Raw genomic sequence first — 24210 nt, 5'->3', positions numbered from 1 at the left:
GGGCCTTTCCTGGTCAGTGTGTGTCCCTGGGGAAAGGACAAGCAGTTCAGGATCTTCCCACCTCCTCTGTTCTTGCAGAGGGGCACGTCTGCTGTGAGGACTGCCCATGGGAAGCAGCTCATCTCTCTTCATCCGTACATGGCAGGCCCTGCGATGGTAAGAAGACTTTCGGCTGCTGCTTCTGCACTTAGGAAGGATTGATTGTTCACAACTGTAAGCCCACAGTGTGAGCACCAACAGCCTGTAATAATACTATCCCTTAAGATTTATCAGGCATTTACCATGCACTAGCCCCTGTACTCTGTGCAGTACACAGCTTATCTCCCTTAAATTCCTTTAACAACTTCTTAACAACTGCATAAGCTATGAGTCACTGACTTTTGTATCAGAAAAAAACAAAGCTGAGCCTGAGAAACTTGCTCCGGTCATGAAGTTAGCATGCATCAAAACAAATCAGTAACTTCCATAATATGTCACCTATCCAAGAGAAAAACTTTATTTAAAAAAAAAAAAAAAAGTATCCAAAAAACTAGAGTTGCCTAATCCTTCTGCAGAAGCCAAGATTGTCAGGAGCCATCTGCCAAGTGGTAAGTGAGAGGGCCAGGGACTTCCCGATGCCCAAATCCACACCATCAGTGATACTGCTCAGCCCGTGTCTCTACTCATTAGCATCTAGAATAGATGCCGTCTCTGCAGACTCCAGAGCCGTCCATCCCAAACCCTGTGTCACCTCTGAGCCCCATCTGGGAACACAGCGTGTGTGATTCCCTGGACAGCCAGCCAGAGCTGTTCAGATCAAGCTGAAGCCAATACAGCTTGTAGGTAGAGGCATTGTGCAACCTGAATCCAGATGTTCAGCTCTCTCTCTCCTGTCTTTTTGACTTCCCTGGGAGACTGGAAGAATGGAGGCACCTGTTGTGGTTTAGTGTGTTAGGGGGGGGGGGGCGGGGTGATGGTGGTAGTGGTGGAGGTAGTATTTGCCGAATCCTAGATGAAACAGGCTCCCAGAATACAAAACTAACCTGCTTCATAATGACCTAACTTGTTACTGAGGAGACCACCACCAGCACAGGGAACACCTGCCTGAACCAGTCTTCCAGAAAACCCTTGGTCCCAAAGTCCAAGTGATGGAGCTTTGTGAGTTTTAGGAAATACCATCAGTGGTCTCCACACAAAAGAAAAGATCCCTAGTCATCAGGATACACAAGGACTGCTTCCCATTCAAGGTTTGTGAGTTAATTTTTAAAACACATGGAGACACTAAGTTGATCATGTGATTACTAAGTTTGACCCTTCCTAGAAAGTAGAAGAGGTGAAAATGTAAGCAGCTCAGGCAATTTCACTAGGGCATGGATAAATGGCTCAGTCAGAGAAGCTCTTGATGAATGAATAGGAGTCCTGAGTTTGATTCCCCAGAGTCAACCTCAAAGCCAAGTATCAGCAGGGGCCTGTTATCCCAGGATAGTTAGCCAAAGACCAGGAAGATCGTGGATTTACTAGCTAGCCAGTCGGGTTGAACTGGTGAGGTCCAAGTTCATCGAGAGATGCCATCTCAAAATAATACGTACAATAAGGTGGAGAGAGACCAAGAAAAACTCCCTACATCTACATCAACTTCTGGCCTCTCCATGCATTCACACATGCATGCATGCAAACACACATGAACAAAATATTTCACCACATGGATTTATCCACAAAACTTTTGCAGCATAGTCAACCATTTGTTTCCATTTCACAACTGCTTTTGAGGCTTGGGGAAATACTCAAATTGTCCCTTTTTGATAACTTCCCCAAGCAGTTCTTTTAAAGTGTGTGTGTGTGTGTGTGTGTGTGTGTGTGTGTGTGTATCTGTCTATGTGTGTGCTTCTGTCTGTCTATGTGTACGTGTGTGTCTGTGTCTGTCTTTGTGTGTGTGTGTGTATCTGTCTATGTCTTTCTGTATGTCTGTACATCTCCCTCTCTTACTCTCTGTATATACATATGTGTGTGTCTGCCTCTGTGTGTGTGTCTGCCTCTGTGTGTGTTTCTGTCTATGTGTATGTGTGTGTGTGTCTGTCTATGTCTGTGTATGTCTGTCCATATCTCACTCTATGTGTGTGTCTGATGTGTCTGTCTGTTTATCTTTGTGTATATGTCTGTCTCTGTCTCTCTGTGTGTCTGTCTGTCCACCTCCCTCTCCCTCCCCCTCTCCCTCCTTTCCCTCTCTCTCTCTGTGCATGTCTGCCTGTCTGTCTGTCTGTGATGTGATATGTGTTGGGAAGGCATACATATAGAAATCTAAGGACAACATTGCAGAGTTCCTTTCACTTTTTTGGTTCCAAGAATCAACTCAGGTTGTCAGACTTATGCAGCAAGCCCTTTACCACTGACTGAGCTACTTCCTACTTCTGGTTTCCAAGCCTACGCAGACTTCAGTCTGGTTTCACACTAGAATCTTTGGGGATGGGGCAGGCTCTCCGATTCTGTCCAGTCAACCAGGAGACACTAATCTGCAGTTCTAGTGGAGAGCCACCAATCTGCAGGCCAGCGACTAAGCAGATGAGCAGATCACAGCAGTTTCTGAACAGTGTGGGAGCCCCGTTCTATCGGTAGCCCCCTCGGCCGTAGCTCTTGTGTTTCATTCCGGTTCCTACAGGAATGTCAGTCCAAAGTGGAAGAGCTAGTAGGTTTTTTTTTTCTTAAGATTGTTGTGATCTCTTTAAAATCAATAGGAAGCACTTCCCCTAGCAAGTGTGTCCATCCTGCGACCATAGACATGTGCCACACAACACAAAATTGTAAACTGACTTAAAAGATAAGACTGAGGCTTTTTTTTTCTAATTTTGTAACTTGATTACCTGGTTCTCTAGTATGAAATTTATGAATAACAACGTTGTTGCAGGGAGTGTGGCCTGCTAGAGAGCTCGGCTTTGTTTCCTTTCTGTCTGGGGAGAGTGCTTCAGTGCCCGGCACGCAGTACTTGACATGTTTACGTTTGACCTTCCATACACACCAGTTATTTATTCTTCCGTATTTTCAGCTTGGTTATTTAGTGCTTCTCTACTTGGGTTTACTTTACTCTCAACTTCTTTCTTCTTTGGAATCCTAGCTTGTCCTAAACTTACATTTCCTGAAGGGGAAAGGGAAAGAAAGTTTATTTTAATGCAGCTAGGAACGATGTCACAGTGTGTGTACGTTTCAGGTAAATGTGATTCATAGTGTCAGAGTTGCCCTTTAAAGAAAAAAAATCTCTTTTGTCAGGTGAGGGTAGCTTGGGTTACAAGAAAAGAAGATGAACAAATGGGAACAGATCTGCATTAATAAATATTCAGGTTGCACCCACTCAGAAGTCAGTGCTCGTGGTGGTGCTGGGACATGTGGTGCTGGGTGATGGAGGTTGTGCACACTCTCATTTTTCACTTTAATTGCCTCCCTGAAAAGATCCTGACAGCTTCAAAGGTTACTGTTCATCGCATTGTTGATAACTCAGAAGCAATATGCATGTGTAATTTGCTTCATTATTGCCCGCTAATAACCAATACTGGAGAAAGGCTCAGGCAACCAAAGCAGCCATAATGTGACATGAAGCTTCTCTCTTCTTCCTCTCATTCCTTAATCATCCCTCTGCAGAGTCCACCTCATATGATATGGCAGTGTGGGACTTACTCTACTATTGTTGTTGTTTCTGTTCCATAAGTTACACAATATAATCTATTTTTTTAATCCAGAAAGCAAAGACACAAAATAGTTCACATTACTCAGTAGAACTTTGAGCTAGCATTCTGATTGTTAGGGTGTTGGTTTTATTGTTCCTTGTATGAAGATTTGGCTTCACTTACTGAGAAACCGTTGAGTAACAGGATCTGAAGTGGAAGAGTATTTCATTCTGTCAGTTGCAGAAGTACTGGAGGAGGCCAGTCCAGAAGAGAGGTGGGGCTTCACTGCTCAGCCACACCTACTCCTGCTTGGCTTTGCCTGGGTTGACTTCCATGTATGAGATTATCTCATATTGAAGTAGATGCAGGAGTAATAGTCATCCTTCCAATCACCTTGGAGGAAAATTACTGCAAAGGCACACATTTTCAAGGAGACTTCTTTAAAGCCCTGTATTTTACTGACCAGGATGTAGACTCAAAGGATGCAGACCCAAGGAAGGAATGCTGGGAAATGTAAGCCCTATGCCAGGCAGCCCTGCTCCAGAGCAGCATGATGTAAAAGGGAAATGTGTATCGAGAGCACCATGCAGCCCGTGATGACTCACATTTGAATGATGAATTTTAAAACTTTCCTATGTGTCATTATGCTGCTGACTATCAAATATAGACAGTTCACAGTAGTGCCAGTCTGCATTTCAAAATACTTGATGAGCTAAAGCTCTGAGCAGCATAGTGGCACCTTACTTTACACTAGAGATTCAGTCCTATTTTCACTCTAGGCTGAAAGCACTGTTCTTAGCGATATTTTAGGGATAGAAGAAGAATCGTAAGGCTTATGAAGCTAATGCTGAATGGAGACAGCTGGATTGTAGAGAGTAACACATTATCTTAACACCAAGAAGTAAAAACAGGGCTGGAGAGATGGCTCAGCAAAGAAAGACTAGGCTTGTAACCAGAGATATAAAAAGGAAAAACAAAGATTATAGCAAGAGGGTGATTCTCTTACTAGGCCTTGGAGAGCCCATATCAGCTCCACTAAACACTGAATTAAAGACCCCCGTTTGACTCACCCACTCCCAGCCTTTTATGCTCAGTTGTGAATTGTACCAGTCACTTGATTTCCAATGCAGTGTGCCCCCAGGCCTGTCCTTATCCATGCTGAGCTGACTATTGGCTGAGTTTCAGGATAGCATCTTTAATCAGGGTGCTGGAGTTTTTACTGTTTTGAGGGCATTCCTTGGCTCTGCTGCCTGTTGGAATGTGTGGTGCTAGGATGCGATTCTTCAGCACTTCGGTTCCTATCTGCATCAGGAGCCCTTTATCCGTCTCTTCTCTGAAGCTCAACTCCCTGGTTCTGCACAGCCTCTTTCACACGTGAGCAGCAGATGTCACTTGGAACATCAAATATTTTTCACGGTTTGAGATTCTCTATTGTTGATAAAGAGATACTCACTCCATAACGTAAGAAAAGTCTTGTTTCTGTATCTTCTTTTACCAGTCTTCTACATCAGTTTCCCATCCTCCCTACCGCTCTCCACTACCTCTGACACAATGGCCATCTTAGCTTATCCCCCAGTGCCTCTGCTCTGTCTTTGAGATTAAGGCTGACTATCGAGAGCCTTTGAACCATTCCAGATAAAGTTTGCTCTGCACTCCGTGCCTCTTACACACAAGCTACTCTGAACATCACAGACAGTTTACTTTCTCCTTCTACTCGCCTGCTCAAGCTGTTCTCTATTCCGAGTCTTAGGAACTTTTCCTTCAAAAGTTGCCCTGACCCTCACAGAGAATCTTGCCACGTTTCTAGAGCAATTTATATATTTGCTGGTTTGTCTTGAATCATTGAGGGCTTTTTGGAGTGCTTGTGTATGTGTGTGTGTGTGTGTGTGTGTGTGTGTGTGTTCAGCACATATACGTGTACACAAACTTGTGTATAGATAGTTGATGTACACATGCCTGTGGAGGCCTTGGGTATGATCCACCTCCTTCGAGGCAGGGCCTGACGTCCTGGGGCTCACCAGTTAGACTAGCTGACCAGCGAGCCCCAGGACTCTTCCTATCCCTGCTTCCTCAGCCCTAGGATTTCAAGTGGTGCTGTTAAACTCAGAATTTTTATGTGGTTGTTAGGCTTTGAACTTGTCTCTGTGCTTGCAAGGCAAGCACTTTACCAACTGAGCTATTTTTTTAGCCCTTGCATTATTGTTAACTGATTATTACAGTTATCCTTCTTGCCTAATTATGTGTCCTGCACTCCTCTAGCAAGGAGTACATGACAAGAACTCAGGATGTCTTTTGGGAAGTGAATTCGGTTTCTTTGACTCCACTAAGAAAGCCAGGGCTCCTAAGATCTAGGTCCCAACCACCTTTGTGTCACTGTCCTGCTACCCATTGAGCAGCCTTCTAAGCTCTTGATTTAGAACATAGGAAAACCCAAAACATACCAACATGCAGTAGCTCTATTCTTCATAAACACCACATGGGTTTCCAGCAGGGTTTCTCAGCTGGGCACTGACGTTGAAGGTCAGGGGAGTTTATTGTAGTTGGTTATCTGATTGTGTGCAATGTAGGGTATCTAGCAGGATCCACTAGCACCCTCCTTCCAATGTCTATAGACAGTGCCTTCATAGAGGATTGCCCGCAGTTCAGAACTACCCTCCTCAAGTAGCTCTATTTTAAACTCTGTAATTAGTATGGTCTGGTCAACAGTGCTGCCCTTCTGAAATGCCCACAGATTGTCAGCTCAGTGCCTGCAGCCTTAAAGCCACACTAGTTTCCCACTACCACCTGTGAATGACTTACTGTGGGCTCCATCAGTAAAATCTTCCCACATGAACCCTCCCTCTCTGAGTATTTTGTCTCCTTTTATAGTGCTTTGAGCATGCATCCTTGTTCATCTCTGTCTGTGCAGGGATGCAGTGGCTTACTGGGTCTGCCTCTGGCGCATCTCACCTTACAGCTCTCTGAGCTGATGCTTATCTGTGTCTTCTGCCTTACTTCTCACCCTGGGTGCTCATTCAGTTATTCAGACTCTGCTGTGGTGGACATGGATTATTGACAGAGCCTTTGGTTTAGATTTGACCTCTAAAACCCAGTTTCCTAAATAGCTACTTAGTGGGTGACCATAGGAATTTGAATGATTGATTAAGAATTAGAAAGCAGAAGAGCATGCTAGTCACAGGGCAAGCTGCAGCTGCAGTGGCTGCGCCTCAGTCAGGTGCCTGAGCAGTGTTTACAGAGTTCCTGGTTCAGTCCTGTTTAGCCATTGACTTGTGGCAGGAAAACTCAGGGTCCACATGTGAACATGGATGCTCTTTAATAGATGCTGTTATTGTGTAGTATGGAATTCCTGACTTTTAGATATAAAGCTCACCAAATTTACAGCAACTCTTAGGTGCGTCGGGACTTCACAGTGAATCGGGGAAGGCAAGAGTCTCAGTATAATTTGCACTGAGTTTCCTATAATGGAAATTATGGCCTGGGAAAAGTTTCAAATGGCATGTCTACAAAATAAGGAAAAGTTGATCCATTCAGAAAGGCTATATACTCGTAGGAGTGGTTTCTTTTTCTTTCTTTCTTTTTTTAAGCCCAATGCCAACAAGAAATATTTACTTCAGCATCTGAAGTAGACCAGCAATGAATTTTAAAAGTCCATCTTTGTAAATTGTTCAACAAATTTAGCCTTAAAAATGAAGTAAAAGCTGGGTGGTGGTGGCGCATGCCTTTAATCCCAGCACTTGGGAGGCAGAAGCAGGCGGATTTCTGAGTTTGAGGCCAGCCTGAGTGAGTTCCAGGACAGCCAGGGCTATATAGAGAAACCCTGTCTCAAAAAACAAAAACCAAAAAAAAACAAAAAACAAAAAACAAAACAAAAAAAAAAACCAAAAAAAAAAAAAAAAGAAGAAGAAGAAGAAGAAGTAAAAGTTGTAAGAAAAGTGCACTGGCCTTATAGGAGACTGTAAAGCCTGTGTGGAGTCCAGTGTTACAGCTGGGTGGGAGCAGTGAGCTGACCTCACCTGTGGAGGAGTGAACCCTGGAGCTTGTGTCTCTAGCCCTGTTTGTTACAGAAATGTGTAGCCCCCGCTGCTTGTACTTTGGTCCGTGCATACCTGCCTACCCCTTTAGTCTTCCCTGGCCCTCTCCCTTCCCTCTCATCCTACCTTCCCCATGTTTTGGTGGCTTTCTCTCAGGTTCAGAGCTTTGCCTGCATGGCTTAGCCATCATTTCTTGACTGTTACTGGCTTATCTTTCACAGCCACAGTGCAAAGCTGGTGGACGCCTGTGGGTGGAGGCACAGATGGAGCTTGTTGGCTATAGATGGAACTATAGGAACATCATTTAATTAGGAAATCACCAGATGTCAACATCTGGGTTCTCTTTTCTCTACACCTGCCTAATGGAGTAGAAGAGTAGTCCTGACTGGCTGCCAGTCCCTCCATCCATAGGCACTTCATGATCTGCTTAGTTTTTCTTCATGACCTATTAAAAAGTTCTCTGTTTTAAGCTCTGAGCTTTCTCCGTGTTGTAGCAGGCATCTTTTAGTGCAGGGTCCCTCAGGGCTTCTGCAGGGTTCAGCTCCTGGCTCTTATGCCCCCACTATAGGGCCTGGAGATAAAGAAAACTTTATCTAAGCCTTTTTATGTCTTCATATTCTTTTGTTGTATCCCAAAACTTACCTCCTATTTCTGTCTCCTGTTTACTCCCCTTGGTGGTTTTTTCCTACTCTCTACCACATTTTCATGGGGGTCCTGAATGGTCAAGGAAACAAATATGCTTGACGGATGTACCATATTTAACCCAAAGCCTGCAGTGTTCCCATCATGGAATTAATCGCTCTATGCCCCTGTGTGTATTTGCTGGGCACTAGAGGGCAAAGGGTGGCAGTGATAGGAAGAGCTGAGACAAGCCGGAGTGTAGAAGGGTAAAAATATCATTGTGGTCCAGGAAGTCCTGAGAGCGAAGAGAAGAATTTGACAAGCCCTACGAAGAAAGCTGGGAGAGAGTGATGAGAAAATGAGGGTCTGTCTTTGCAGGTTTAGCAGGTGAGGGGAAGAATGGAAGCTGAGAACAGGCATTAATTAGCCTCGGGATCACTGAATGATTACAAAGAAAAGCAAGGGTTTCTCTTCAAAATCACTTATCCTGCTGGCCGGGCATTTGACTCCTCAAGTCTTCTACTACTACTACAGCCTTCAGCCTCCTACCTACATCTGTTTAGCCACCCCTTCCGGCCCCCACACAGTTGTGATGCATTTAAATAGTCAGTGGTATTTGGAAACTGTAGAGTGCTAAGGAGGTCTCTCTGGATCAAAAGCATACCTTCTTTTCACCGTGGCCTCACAACCTACAGATAGTCATTGCTCAACTCTTCCTTCGTTTTGGTTAAGAGGCAGCAGTGCTGGTTTCTGGCTTTATTAAATTTTAAGTAATTCCGGGTATATAAAGTCCTGGCAAGGTACATAATTAAGGCATGGCCAAAGTCGATGAGTTCATTACTGAGTGTTGGTTGACCCACCAAATAACACCAATAGAGTTTTCTTGTGGGCTTGGTGGTGGCACTAGAGATGAATATTTATTAAAAAATAGTACACAAACACAAACAAAAAAGCAGTGTGGTAGTATACAGCTGTAATCCCGGCACTCAATTCTGGAGGCTAAAGCAGGAGAATCAGGAATTCAAGGTCATCTACAGCTTTATAGCAAGTTTGACTCCAGCCTGGACTACATGAGACTCCCCTCAAACAATAGTTTACATGCCCCAAGTATGGCTTGTCTTTGGTTCCCAATGGCAGGGACTGTAGCATGGATGAACAAGGGCATTAGGGGGTTCAGCAAGGTGGCCTGTGGGCCTTTTGTCACATCACACGTCTCATTCTTACTGAAAGGAATTTGAATGTTCCTTCCTAGGCTAAACCATCACCTTACGTTGCTTTTTTTTTTTTTTAATATTTTTTTATTACGTATTTTCCTCAGTTACATTTCCAATGCTATTTGATCTTCTTTTACTGGCTTCTATTGCTTGAAAAGCAATTGGAGCTCATATTGTGACAAGGACTTTACCATTCAATTCAGTCGTTGAAGCCTTGAGTTGCTAGGATCACAGCTATAAAAAGCTTTTTCATTGTTCCTAAAGAGCTCAGTCCACATCATAGAACAAGATGCTGCCCTGAGATGATGGTAGAGATAGCCATTGCCAGCCTGTCTATAGGTCGCTGCTTTAAGAAACTTAGCGGTGGTGCCCTGAGGCAGTCTGTGTCTTCTATCTCTCTGGCCCTACCCTGCCCCGCTGAGACTTTGTTTGTCTTCCTGACACTTGTGACCATGTGGCAGTGGAAGGGTGCTGCTGTGTATCCCTGTACTGGCCACATTATACACATTGCCAGATGAGCTGCTGAGGGAGCACCACTCGAATGAGAAGCACACGTGTTCTGTACACACGTGTTCTGTTATAGAGCATGCTGGCGTGGGTCTGTCTCTGCGAGCTGCAGCCAGCACATCACTTCCTCAGTTTAGTGGCACTACAAATGAACAAGCCAGAGAATTGTTTGAAGATGACATTATATGCACATTTTATTTCTTTTCGGATTACCCATTGCAGTGGCTTACTGTGGTCAAAACCATTTCTGAATGGCATGATGTGTGTATAAGGAGACTTTTCTTTGTAAAGCTCAACTCTAGTGGTTAGAGAGACTCTCTGGTACCCGGTGATAATGTTCCCTTAGCCTTTAGAATCTCTGGACGAGATCCTGACAGAGCTGGGAAAGCATCCTACTTCATAAAGCCAGTCTCTCTCTGGAGTCTTTCTCGATGTAGGGTGCTTACCATCAGAAAGTTATGTTGCTGTCAGAGAGGAAGAAATAATGAAAACAGCTATTACGCTTTTACTGAATGTGAAGTGCTCAGCGGCATAATTAAATCTCATAAAACAGCAAGTCATAATCACCACACAGCAACCAGAAAGCAAGGGACAGCCCCCATGTTTATTTGGGACCAGCAGTTGATGTGGTCTCTCTAGTCCCTTGTTTCAGTCTGTCCTGACTTGGGCCAAGTACATCATTTCATTTCCAAGGTGGCACATCTTTGGTGGATGTTCTAATTAGGGTTGTTTGAAGAGTCATTTAATCTAAGAAGAAGATTGAGGCCTGGGGGTATTTCTTCAGGATGTTCTGGTGTCTTACTGGTGACTAGAGTCTACAGTCTAGGGGAAAAGGGGGCGGGGGGAGGGTGAACGTGCTTCATACCTAAGGCACGTCCAGTGGTTGTTTTGTTTCAGAAAAGGTGACATTTGGAAGCTCCCTGAAGTCTGCCTCCAACTTACAACTTGAGGCAATATAAGTATAAGTCAAACATAGGTTGTAGAGTATGTTGAAGGAAAATAAAATAGGACTCTAGAATCTTGCTTTATAACCTGCATGTTGCACATGCTTGATGCTCTGTCAAACAAGATTGGCATTCAGTTTGTGAGGTGCAACATCAGCACCATTCAGTTGAGCATCTGAGAGCTGTAGTATGTTGTAGAAGACACTTGAGTCCCCTTCTTCAGAGAGATACTGGAACTCTTCCTGCATTAATCTGATTTCCATTCTATGGTAAAATAGTTGAGAGGCTCAACTTGCTAGGAGATAAGTTTTATTGTGGCTCAGAGTTTCCAACTCTCAGCCTGTAGCTCCTAGGCTGCATTGCTTTCAGGCGTGGTGTCAGAGCAGAACCCACCGCAGAGCTGGGCGCAAGTAACAGACTGGGATGTGCTGGCCTTGTCCTGGCTAGGAAGCTGGAGAGGGAGGACATTTTAAGGGTACCAGTGACCTAATTCCTTCTGCTAGACCCCACCTCCACAAAGTCTCAACACCTTCTAAGTGTACCACAGACTAAGTACCAAACCCTCAACACACAAGCCTTTAGGGGAACTTCAAGATCTAGATGATTACAAGCTTGAAGTAGAAAATTTAACATGAATGCATAAACCTGCACACACGCTTACACGCATGCACACTCACAAATAAAAGAGAAAAGATTAAACTCAGGATAGCTTGAGAAAGCAACATTTAAAACACTTTAGAAAGTAGACCACACTTCATGAGGAGTGACTTGGAGTGACTTAAAGATGGTTTGCAGGAAGAATCTTTGATTGGAAGCCAAGTACAAGAACAAAGAAAAATTAAAGGTGGCCTAAAATGTTTACTGGCTTCTGAGCCCTTCACCCCTTTGGTCAACAGATTGTAGGCTCCTATAGTGCTCACTTCTTCAACCTAACTCTGTATAACGTCTCCAAAAAGCAGTGGCCCATCTACACCAGAGCTCAAATTCAAGTCATTTGGTGGAGACACAAGAGTCCTTCCTGCTGGGAATTTTGCTCTGACCTTGTTTCTCTAACATCCCCTCCTTCCCAGCTTCATGGTTTCTGTCTCCAGTGTCATCTGTTACTTTGGCACATCCGTCACCATTTGCACCCATGGCCTGTGTGGCTTGCCAGTGGTTGAATGTGTAGAAAGCATTCTGCCCTCTGAAGCATGGTTCTGAAGACTCCCCTCCAGCAAGCACATTCTACACAGGAAAGCAAAGATATGTTGAGATTTCAGCAGACTTAGATAGCTGTTAAGGGTTCTGTTTGAAAATCATGTCTCTTTGGAAAGTGCCTTCCTTATGTCCAGAGACCAAGCTGCAGCCTCAGCTGCAGACCCAACTGGATATAAAAGGAGAGGAAATGCGAGTTACTGATCTGTTCTCATTTGCTCTGCCAAAACCTTGACACCGGGCTTGATGGAACCTTTCAGAGACTCTTTTGTCTCTTATTTCCCAATTCAGTTTTCAAGGGCTTGCAGTGGCAGAGACCCAAGGAAGGAAGGTTTCTAAATAGAGTTCCCTGGAATTCTTGGAATAGAAAAAAAAATGATAGAGTGAACGTGCGATTCTTAACTTGGACATAATGAAGAAAGCTGGTTCTACTGCACAGTTATATAGTCTGAGAGTCAAAAGCAACGCCAACCTGATTATTTTTACCACTCGTGGCCTGGGCCACCATGTCTCTCCCTTTCTCCGTCACCTGTTAATGCACGAGTTTGTATATCTCAAATCCACCATTGTGCTAAACACTGTGCAAAGGTGTTTGAAACTGTGTCAGTCGTCACATCTGAGTTCAGCAAAGAGACTCCTAATCATGTGATCGTATGGGTGAGGTTTTAATGAAAAGAAATTAATGTGAAGTGCTTTAGCCTTGTTTCATGTAAACAATACTGCGTGACTCGCCTGCCCCGTGTATTACTGTATAATCATTCCCTTTGCGTATATTCAGGAAGTGATTTCTCACCAGAAAGCCTGGCGGTGTGCTTGCTGTGCTTCTGTTGGGAGGAGCGCGTTCACCCTGCCTGTGCTGGAGAAGCACCGCTGTGGGAGCCCGTGAATGTGCTGTCTGTCTGTCCACTCCGGAGCGCTGAGAGCTTCTGATTAAGAGTCCAGAAAAACTATAATCAATTCATTATACGTTCAAAACGGAGACAAGCCCTCCAGAATATGAAGCTGGACTCAGAAGTGTTCAGTGAACAAGAACAATACTCCATAGATTTTCAAATTGATGGAGCTTTTCAATGTAAACTAATTTGTTCCAGTATTGAAGTGAGCATAATTAACAGAGGCCTTCCTTCTTAGGCCGATTAACCAGCGAGAACCATGCCAGCATTGTAACTGTGAGCAGTGAAAACCAGTATTTATGAGGGGGTTGTGCAAGAGCTGGTGTGACAGATGGGCATTTTATCACTGTTGATGTTTGGAATTTCGTGAAAAGCAATGTAATATCTTGTTTTTATGAATGAATGAACAAATCACTGTGCTTTGTGGACTGAGTTTTCCTATTCTAAGCTAATCTTTTTCTCTCTTTACCCTCTGTTACTTTATGTTAGGGAACCTAATATATTCTGATGTTAAAAAAACAAAAACCGAAAACTAAAAAAGTAATTGTAATTGTGCTTTATTTCAGACACAGACCCACGTGTTTTAGAAAAGCAGGAGCTGCAGCAGCCGACCTATGTGGCCCTCAGTTACATCAATAGGTAAGCCGCCCCCGAAAGACAGCTGCAGTTAGATGGGTCTTTTTACCACAGTAAATGCTTTCAGTGTGAAAACGTGCAACATCTCTGTGGAGATTTCTTATTTCTTTGTTGAGGGATATAGATTGTAGCCCACTGTGCATAAGTCTGAAAAAAGTGGCTGATTTATAAGCTCATTTTGGAAGTATTTTGTATGCAGAGTTAGAATATGCTATTTTGACTTCATAGGGCAGTGTGAGAGATTAGTGGATTTATGTCTGAGTGAACCTTTTAAATCCTAGGGTGAAAGAGGTACTTTTTATGAATTCAAAACATAGTTGGAGTATCAGAATATATTGGAATCTAACGAGCTGAAATCATTTAATTTCAGAAACTCGTTCTGTAGCAGCTCATCTTTTAGTGGAAACACTGTCAGCAGCTGCCCCCATGTGTGTAGAGTAACATGAGTTTTCACTTACATTGATTCTGAGCCTGACTCTAGAGAACTGTTTTGTGTTTGACTACCGAACCTAAAAGAAGACTTAGTGTTTCAGCCAACTCAAATGATTAAGGAGACAGTAATTTGGGGGAGAGAACTCGAAGTCACCTTTGGACTAAGAAAACATACACTGTCCAAGCAACATGGAGAGAGTGAGAGCAAAATTAGTTTTTAATGAGACTATGAACTCACTGCCCATAAGTCAGTTGTGGATTTCTATCAGCTGCCCCTTTCCCATAAGGCAAAGGCCTTTCCAGTCTCTTGGTGCCAGAGTGTGGACCAGGGTGTGGGGAGGAAGTCTGCCAGCAAATTATCTGCACTCTTCAGTTTGCTGTCATTTAGGAAACAGTTAATTCCTGCCCAGACACAGCTTGAGTTCCTCACCTGCACTCAGCTTCTGGTTCTTGTGATGAGGCGTGTTTTCAGAGAGGTGAGCTAATGAAAGCGTCGGAGTGCATGCTATTTTCTGATTTCCTTCATCAGGCTTTCTAAGGAGTAGCATAAACTGTCTCTAGTCTTTTACCACCTACATTCTGACATGGTGCTAGAATACATTCAGATTATATTCGATTACATAAAGATGTCTGAGTTTTCCAAAGATCCTGTACTATTCCCAATACTTACCAAAAGAGCTGGAAAACCTTTAGTTATGTATTCATAGAACTATACTAGATTAGCCTGCTGATGTTGACAGATCGATCTGGTCTAAAGGAGAGACATCTATAGCAGACAATTAAGCTTACTAGTGACTTCTCTAGGAGGGAAGTACTCGTAAGTTTGCCAGGTTATCAACTCTGAACAAAAGACCCTTTTGTGGGGATTGCTGCGTTGGGACTTAGTACTCCTCACACTCTGGATATTTGTTTATGAGGAGGAGATAAAAACAGAGTGGTGTAGGAGCCAGAGGTTCAAACAATTGAGAGCTGCAAACCTGTCTATAATGCAAAAAGAACACACATACACACACGGGGGGCGGGAGGGCACAGAAAGACAGAGAAACAGAGGGAGACAGAGACATAGAGAGATTTTAAACAAAGGTGCTGCTGAAGGAGGAAGAAATGCGGACTTGACAGGACTAACAGAAGAAGCATACTTACTTCTCTCTTTCCTTCTTTGTTTTTGTTATTTTATTTATGGGTTTTCTTTTGGTTGGTTGGCTTTGTTTTGTTTCTGGTATAAGATCTTGCTATGCAGCTTCTGAAACTTAAAATCTAAGGCAGCCTTGAATTTGAAGCAGCCTTCCTTCCTCTGTCCTTGAGATCTGGAATTACATGCCCAGGCTACCATGCCTGGCCCAAGAAAGGTTGTTACTCCTTAATTTCTCTATTGTTAAAGGCAAAGGTTAGGGAGAGGTCTCAGTTAGTAAATGCTTGCCTTGCAAGCATAAGGACCTGAGTTCAATCCCCGGAACCTATTTAAAGAAGCAGGCATGTGCTGCCCACTCAGTCCCAGCCCTGGAGACCAGTGGAAAGAGCTGAATTCCTCACCCTCAATTGGTGAGTTTCAGACCAGTGAGAGACTGCCTCCAAAACATCTCCTGGAGAACAATACCTAAGGTTGAACTCTGACCTAAATACCCACAGGGGGGGGGGGACAGAGGAGACAGAGGAGAGAGGGGAGAGAGGAGAGAGAGAGAGACAGACAGACAGAGAGATGAGAGAGACAGAGAGAGAAAATGTGAGTAAACACAGATGATATTCCCTTGAGGTACTTGAGTTCAAACCTATTCATGAGGCTCTAGAATCTAATCAGTGTGAAGCCAGATTTATTGGGATACCAGAGAGTTAAGTACTCAGTGAAAACAAGAGAAGAATCTTGAAGAATAATGTTGCAAATACAGAATAGGACACACGGTCAGAGGGGGCAAAGATATAAAATAATATAGAGCAGTTACTATACCCAGCATAACTGCATGTTAGCAGTCTACTTGGAGACCACAATGGAGATGATAGACGCTAAAACTTGTAAGAGAGGTGTTCTTGAATTCCTTTGTAAGGTGATTCCACATCACAAAGCTGGAGTTGAGGTGGATGTAAGAAGTAAATCGCAACATAACAGCTGTCAGCTACAGTGGGATGGACGCCTTAGCCTTGCAGCCAACAGGAAAGCAGGAGGGTGAGCCTCCACCATCAAAACCTCCCGAGAGTGTGTGCTGCCCCGCCATAGTTCCGCAGCTTATTGTCCAAGAAGTTCAGGTCACTGCCTTCAGGAAACAGTAACTTTTGGGCTTTTTTGAGACAGGGTCTCACTATGTGGCCCTGGCTGTTCTGGAACTCACTTTGTAGATCAGGCTGGCCTTGAACTTACAGAGATCTGCCTGCCTCTGCCTCTTGAGTACTAAAGTTAAAGGTGTTTGCCATCATGCTGGGCTACAATATAACTTTGTAATCATTTGTTGCTCTCCAGAAATAAATAGCAGAGATAACATTGTGGATGTAATAGCATATATGGCCCAGATTGTTAATTATTCTGTGTTCTCTACAGACTATTTTTATTAAGATAACATAAATCAGAATTTCTAAATCTATTTAAGTTTGTTGCTGGATGGACGTATACTCTCTAACTACATTACAGCTCTGGTTCTCTCCCTAGGCCTCCCCTGCACTTCTGGTGCAGTGAGCTGTAGGTTTGACCTCTAACAATGATTTTAATTTGATTTAATGCTCACTCTGAAAGTTGAATCACAGTTCTTCCTGGAGCAGTAATTTTAAGAGTGATTCAGGAACCCACACACATATGCACAAGGCCATTTTCGCACAGGAGGATGTTATGGGCTTTTATGTTGGGGAGCATGAGTTAATTGAAATAGATTTCTAAGCTGGTATGATGTTACACACCTGTGACACCACCCCCCCCCCCCAGCAATTGGGAAACTGAAGCAGGAGGACCACAAGTTCAAGGCCAGATGGCTGCAAATGATTCTATGTCTCAATTCAAGATTTATACACATCATATGCTTGATATCCATTCTAAGTCTCTAAATGGGGTGATATAATTCTGGCGTGGCTCTTTGGTACTTTTGCTTGAGGCACCTAGTAGGGATTAGTGTCCTGAAAACACTATTTTAGGTTGCTAAGATAATATCACCTCCACCTCTGTCCTCTGCTCCCCACAAGGAGTGAGATTTTATACAGAATGGATTTCTGTTCTTTTTCTAATTCAAAATGCAGAACTGTCTTTTTTTTCTCACGATCAACTGGAGAAAAAGGAAGACAAAACACACTCACTAAATCACCTGCTAATTTTTATGCTTGTGAATTAGAGTTTTCCTCTGGACGTTTCTTCTCTTTCTCTCGTGTAGGCATGATGCAGAGTTAGACTGCTCATCTTAGGGTTCTGTGTGCTATTCATGACCTGTGTCAGAGACTGCACAACCTGCCTGCTTCTTCTCATTCCAGTAGTTCCTTCATTGCTGTATTCACACGAAACAAAGACCAACACCCATGGCATAGCAATGCTGTGTAAGCAGAAAGGCTGTGTTATTTCTCTATCAATCTTAATGAAAGAGATGACAGCAGAGAGAGTTGCTTTGGAGGAGCCAGGACTATGTACACCATCAAATACGCCTCATGAATGCAGGGACATTTCCTTTCAAGCCTCCAGGACAACACTGAGCTGGCCCTTGGTAATGTTTACTGAAGGGACACACAGATGTTCCTGTGAGTAATAAGTGAGTGCATAAATGATTCTGAGAACAGTAAAAGTGCTTCTGGAAAAGCTGCCCATGTTCCTAGAAAGGCCTTCAGGAGAAACTGAAACTGTGTACATCCACTCCCCATTCATCCAACTTACAACATAGAAATGTACTGAGCAATGGCTACTGCTGACTGTCTCACCATAGCTAGAGAAACTATGAGAAGATGAGCATTAGGCTCTGAACAGTAGGACATTCAAGACTGATCCCTGAGAGAAGGGACACTTGAGGGGGTGGCACCACAGTCATCTACACCACATGACTGTAGTGTGAAGGGCGAAGCCTAAGCAGAGCAGAGCAGCCTCTGAGAGCTGAGTAGCCGACATCAGAACTAAAGCTACAGCTGTGGGCACTGTGACTCCTGTGCACTCATCAGAGGGTGACTGAGGCTGGGGGACTGCTGCAGACTTTCTAACATCTGCATGGGGTAGGTACTAGTTACTTTCCAGTTGTTACCAGAATACACAGCCATGACCACAACAGCTTACAGATGAGAAGGGTTTCTTTGGGCTTGCAGTTCAGGTGATGGGCAGAGGCAACAAGCGGCAGCTGGAGCAGCTGGAGCAGCTGGAGCAGCTGAAAACTCAAAGCAGAGAGAGAGAAATCAGAATGGCAGGTGGCTTTGAAACCTCATAGCTTGCCACCAGTGACACCTCCTTCAGCAAGGCCACACCTTCTAATTCTACCTGAAAAGTGTCACTAACCAAGGAATCAAATATCTGAATCTATGCAGGGCATCTCATTTAAACCACCACAGGGTCCTCCACCAGGCCAGGCTGAATACACTGCGCATGATGAGGGTAAGCAGCTCCTACATAGGTGGAAATAGAAGAAAGACCACCTTATATCCCAGCCTGATCGGTATGTTAATTCTCCATACTCATGGTTCTGGTCTCAGAAAGGGCTCAGCTTAGAAATAAATACTTTATTCTTTGAGCAATTGTGCTTGAAGCCAAGATCCCCTAAGAACCTCAGAGGAGGCAGAGTAAGTTAGATGGTCTTTGGATATAGTTGGTGTTTCTACAAACTTCACCTGATCAAATATAAAATCTGTATGAGTTCAATATGATTGGCCAAAAACTGAACTAGCTGCTAAGACAAACCCCAGCAGTCTTCACGGCAGTGTTCAGCATCACAACATGCATTGTGCAGTCAGAGGTCACCAGATGTGACCAGCATCACAACATGCATTGTGCAGTCAGAGGTCACCAGATGTGACCAGCATCACAACATGCATTGTGCAGTCAGAGGTCACCAGATGTGACCAGGATTTTCTCATAGGTAAGAGAGGCAGACTCAGTGGAGGCCCTGCCTGGAAGGTTTAAATGTTGCATGGATGAGAGGTGGACTTGAAAGCAGCAGCACCATGTGTTCAAGGATTTGGGGGGAAAATACACCAAGAGCTTGTTTTGAATAAAAATAGAATGAGTCTGGATCCTTTGTTTTGATTTCTCCTTCTACGGAATATAAACTGTTAGTGGAAGCTTCTTCCATTGCCACTTTTCTCCTCACTCCAACACCTCACCTAATCCTCCCACCCTTCTCTCTTGCTTTTTCACTTGGACTAAATTTTTACCAAATCATAATTAGTCATTGCCTTGTAGAACACACTATAGTTAGGGATGCTTGCACTAGACTTCTCTTATTTATACAAACAAGACTGAAGCATTTGACTTTTGAATCTAAGTGCACAGATTTCTTTTTTCATAGGAGCACCTGTTTATGGTCTTCTAAGAGCAGTCATATTTATTGCAGTACAAGCTACGCTTTCCTAGCCCCTCCTTTGTCTACCAGATCTGAAGTCTCTGCTAGTGCCCCAGCCCCAGACTGAGGTTGTAGCCTAATGCATGCCATAAACATGTTACATGCTGTTAGGTTTCAAATGCCAGACATTGAGCTACCATTTTCTTAGCCCATGTTTTATGGACATCCATTGAAACAAAGCTGAGGTGGCCCCTTGCCAGATTTCCCCCATAATGCCTCTCTCCCAGCCTGGCCTGCTCACGGTGCTCTGCAGGGACCATATATTCTTGTGGGACAGTGGGAAGCTGAAAAGAGAGCCCTCTTGTGTTTTGGCTTGCTGCAACAAAATTTGGTTACATTGCTTGCAGAAAACACACTGTAGGGAAGCAGAGTCTGCAGGAGTGGGCAGATGGTGCACACGGCAGGATGGGTCTCTAGCCTGCAGAGATGGCAGCTCATTCCTGGCCAGCAGTGCTCTCAGCGGCTTGCTCACACTCACACTGGCCTTGCTTCCAGCCAGTTTACTTTGAGTCTCCTGTTTACTCATCAGTATTTCTGAGTAATCTTGCATATCTTTGAGTCCAGTTCTAAACTGTGTAGCTTTTTTTTCTTGTTTTAATTTTTTTTTTTTTTGAGATTGGATTTTTTTCTTTTCTTTTTTTTTTTTAAATTAGGTATTTTCCTCATTTACATTTCCAATGCTATCCCAAAAGTCCCCCATACCCTCCCCCCCTCCCCTACCCACCCACTCCCACGTTTTGGCCCTGGCGCTCCCCTGTACTGGGACATATAAAGTTTGCAAGTCCAATGGGCCTCTCTTTCCAGTGATGGCTTACTAGGCCATCTTTTGATACATATGCAGCTAGAGTCCAGAGCTTGAGCTTCTCTTGTGTAGCATCTGTATCCACTCCATCTGCTCATCTTACCATTGCCTGCCACCCCCTGCTTAGCACCCTCTGTTTTCAGGTGACTAGGAATTTCCCAAGCTCCCTCCCTTCTGCCATTCTCAGTAGTACCTACAGTTTCCATTAGAAGAGATCTCAAAGGACCTGTCTGTCAGCCCCATACATAGAAGCTGTCCATGTCTAGCCCTCTGCTTGGGTACTTTCTCACTCCACTCTGGCCTTGATAATCCTGCTCATCCAGATACAGTAAAAGCTATTTTATGAAGGGTGCCCCTCCAGAAATTATTTATGTCATTGGTCAAATTTATTTTCCAAAATTATAGCATTGATATCATTTACTATGGCTACTAAATAATGTAAAAAATTTAAATGTATACAATATATTTGAGGATAGCTTTTCTCCCAGTCGTCTACAAAACTTACCACACCAAGTAAATAAATGCCAATACCATGGGGGGTGATTCTATTTTATCCATATTCTCCCTACATGCAGATATGTTTGTAGGCAAGATATTCCAGGGAAGTGCCTGAAATGTGCCTAATGGAGGGAAGATACATCAATCACACACCTGAACAATTCTCTTTTGTTTTTCTTTAATATCCTTCTAGATCAATATATATAAATCTACTACATTTTAAGTTACATTCTAAGACGTGAATATGTAATGTTAGCCTACCTCTTTAACCATTGATTGTTAGAATGTTTTTGTGCCCGTTACCACTAATAAACCCACAATAGGGATTAATCATTGTTTGATAGGGTAGTGAGGAGGTTTGAATATGCTTTGCCCAGGGATTGGCACTATTAGGAGGTATGGCCTTATTGGAGGAAATGTGTCACTATGGGGATGGACTTTGAAACACCTCTCCTAGCTGCCTGGAAGCCAGTGCTCTCCTGGCTGCCTTCCCATCAAGATGTAAAACTCTCAGCTCCTCCAGCGCCATGCTACCTAGATGCTGCCATGATCACCTCGATGATGATAATGGACTGAACCTCTGAACCTGTAAGCCAGCCCCAATTAAATGCCGTCCCTTATAAGAGTTATCTTAGTCATGATATCTGTTCACAGCAATGAAAGCATCCCTAAGACATCCAGTCAGCACTTCTTTGCATGTATTTCTGCCTACGTAGAAATCTAAGTCAGAGTGTCTTTCTCTCTGATCTGTCACACTCAGAATTAAATTAAAACTCCTTACCGTAGCCAAAGGGCTACAGGATCAGGACTGCCTCCTGCTACTCCAGTTGCACCTCTTAGCACCAGCCGCACTTTCTGTCCCTAAAGCATACTGAGCTCTGGCCTACTCAAAGGCCATGGTCCTTACTTGCCCCTCTGCTGAGACATATCTTTGCTCACACAGGCTGTCATTTCCTTCCTTTCTGCATTTGATTGGATGTCCCTTAAATTGCATCCCTGATTTTCCTATCCTGAGCTGTCATTTTTCCTCATCATTTTTCATAGTACTTCTTGCTGCCTGCAATCTGTATGTTTATTTGATGGTGTGTTGGGTCCCTGCTTCCCTTCTAACTTGTGAGCCTCACAGTGTCAGGAGCTTTCTGCATCCCAGTCATCACGACATCCCCAGCTCTTAGAATGCTGTTGCCAAGTGAGTATGCAATGTGTTTTAGAGAAATAGTGATGTGTGTGTGTGTGTGTGTGTGTGTGTGAATTGTTTCCCATCCAACAGTTGTCTCACTCATCTTTGTTTCCTTCTGTCTCACACCTGAGTGTCTAGCAAATACTTGGCATGTAGTATAAAACTAAATCACTGAATGGCAAATTATAGCATAAGGGATGACCTTGTGATCCCCTCCCCCCACCATACACATTTACAAAATGACTCAAGGTGCTATACCTCTCTTATTTCATTTGGAAATTCAGAACGCTGGCAGTAATCTACTTGATTTATCGTTTTCCCCTTATGTGCGGCACCTCGAAGTTAATTAAGAAGACCATGAATCTTCCCTCTGTAGCTCTAGTGCATTCGGTTTGCAGAGTTCGCTCATATTGCTGAGACTGTTGATTTGGGACTCAATTTGAAACATTACTTAATTTTCTCACATTGAGGTTCATTATGCTGAGCCTGAAGCCTGGTCCTGCCTTTGAAGGCCCTTTCACAGGCAAGCTTTAGATCAGTTCCACATCCCAGCTTCTAAATAACTTGCTCTCATTTCCTCCACCTTGGCCAAAACCTTGGTCATTGGCTCAGAAGCAGTACAGCTAAGTAAGTTCCCTGTCCCTGGGAGGCCTTCCTGTCCTCAGCCACAGTGTAGGCTCTTCCCTGGAATCCCTCACCATTGGGCTGTACACAGCTGCTTTCCAGCTGTAGAAGTCAAAATGGATCTCCACATAGATACGCCACCCCAACAACAAGCAAGATCACCAACAAATCAGGATAGTGAGCTACCAAGCAGCACTAACCAACTCCTTGTGAGTTGTACTGAACTGGTGATGTTTAAGAGCTGAGATGCAGTCTCAGCAATGGCCACTGACTGAGCACTGCTGTATGTGGCCCTCAGCAGTGCCCCTGGCTGTGTCATGAGTCTTCACAGTACATCACAGCATGTACCTCCATGTGCATCTGAGGAAGTAGGACCTGTTAGCTTTTCTCTGCCCTGGACCCTGTTAACAAACAAAAATGCTTGGCTTGCTTCCCAAAGGAATGTTTTTAAATTCATGAACTAGAATATATAGGATTACAAAGAAAGCTAATGCATAAAATACATAAAGTAGTAAAATTGACAGATTTGTGATGTGACACATATGTTTCTTAACTAAGTCTCAAAAGAGAAAGCTTAAGCACAGAATTTCACGTGAATGAGACAGGGACACTCCAAGGGTCTGGCTACATTTATACTGTGATAGAAATATATACATGGCATCTAAAAGTACCTGATATTTGACCAGTGTAGATACTTTGAAAGTGCTGTGATTAGTTTAATAAACTCATCATTGAAAGGCACTGGGTTCAACAAATGTCTGAGTCCTGGAGATGTCCCAGTTTTCAGGAGTTCAGTTCCTTAAGGCTGGGACCTAACACATTTGTATATAGGGGAGTAGGTGCATATAGAAGCCAGAGATCCGACTCAGATGCTACTTCAAAGAAGCCATCCACTGAGAATCACTGTCCCACTGGGTCCTGGGCTCATACATCCTGCTAGGCTAGCTGCCTTGCCAGTGATCAGGAGACATGGAGCTATCTCTCCTCCCCAGGTCTTGGATAAGCACACCATGCTACCACACCTCATTTTTTTTGCGTGGGTGTTGGGAACTGATCTCTAGTCTGCATGTTTGCATAGCAAGCCTGCTGCAGCAGCTTTCTCAGCAGTCCTCCAACATGGATGCTGTGATTCTAAGGTGTTTGCATTCTGAAGGGGTCATGACTCCTCTTCATTCTAATGCTAGTCTTTCATAAGATATTACATGTATTTCCATATCATCATCTTTGCTAAAACATGTATAGTCCTTCTGTCTTACAAGCAGTCCATAGATAACTTACAAAGATCTGGTTTCTTGTGAAATCATCTCTTTTTCTTAGATGAGCCACAAATCTACTTTAAAAGATTGCTCTAGACAAAAACACACACCTCCCCCATCCCTCTTTTAACAAGACTCAGAAATTCATTGGTTGCCCAAATCCACACAGCTAGCCAACAGGCTTGGGCTTGAGTTCACAGCCTGGGTATATACCCCTGTCTTAGCATTGCTCTGGATTG

The 24210-nt window shown here is 43.7% G+C and overlaps 1 protein-coding gene across 4 annotated transcripts in view; it reads left to right on the top strand.

Annotated features, from left to right (window-relative positions):
• The window catches only part of Jazf1 (JAZF zinc finger 1), a 300560-nt gene that overhangs the window by 160948 nt on the left and 115402 nt on the right, over positions 1-24210 (top strand). For 3 of the 4 annotated variants that reach the window (XM_006505943.4, NM_173406.3, NM_001168277.1), the window contains one exon: positions 13606-13678. In XM_006505943.4, coding sequence (XP_006506006.1) covers positions 13606-13678 — 73 coding nt within the window. Of the gene's footprint in view, positions 1-78; positions 157-13605; positions 13679-24210 lie in introns of those variants that run through there. The other variant, XM_011241295.2, reaches the window with a different exon arrangement.

This window comes from Mus musculus, chromosome 6 (genome assembly GCF_000001635.26).
Source record: "Mus musculus strain C57BL/6J chromosome 6, GRCm38.p6 C57BL/6J".
In the NCBI taxonomy this organism is placed as follows: Eukaryota; Metazoa; Chordata; class Mammalia; order Rodentia; family Muridae; genus Mus; species Mus musculus.
Note: the sequence above shows the minus strand (reverse complement) of the source record. Positions and strands in the feature narration are given on the sequence as shown.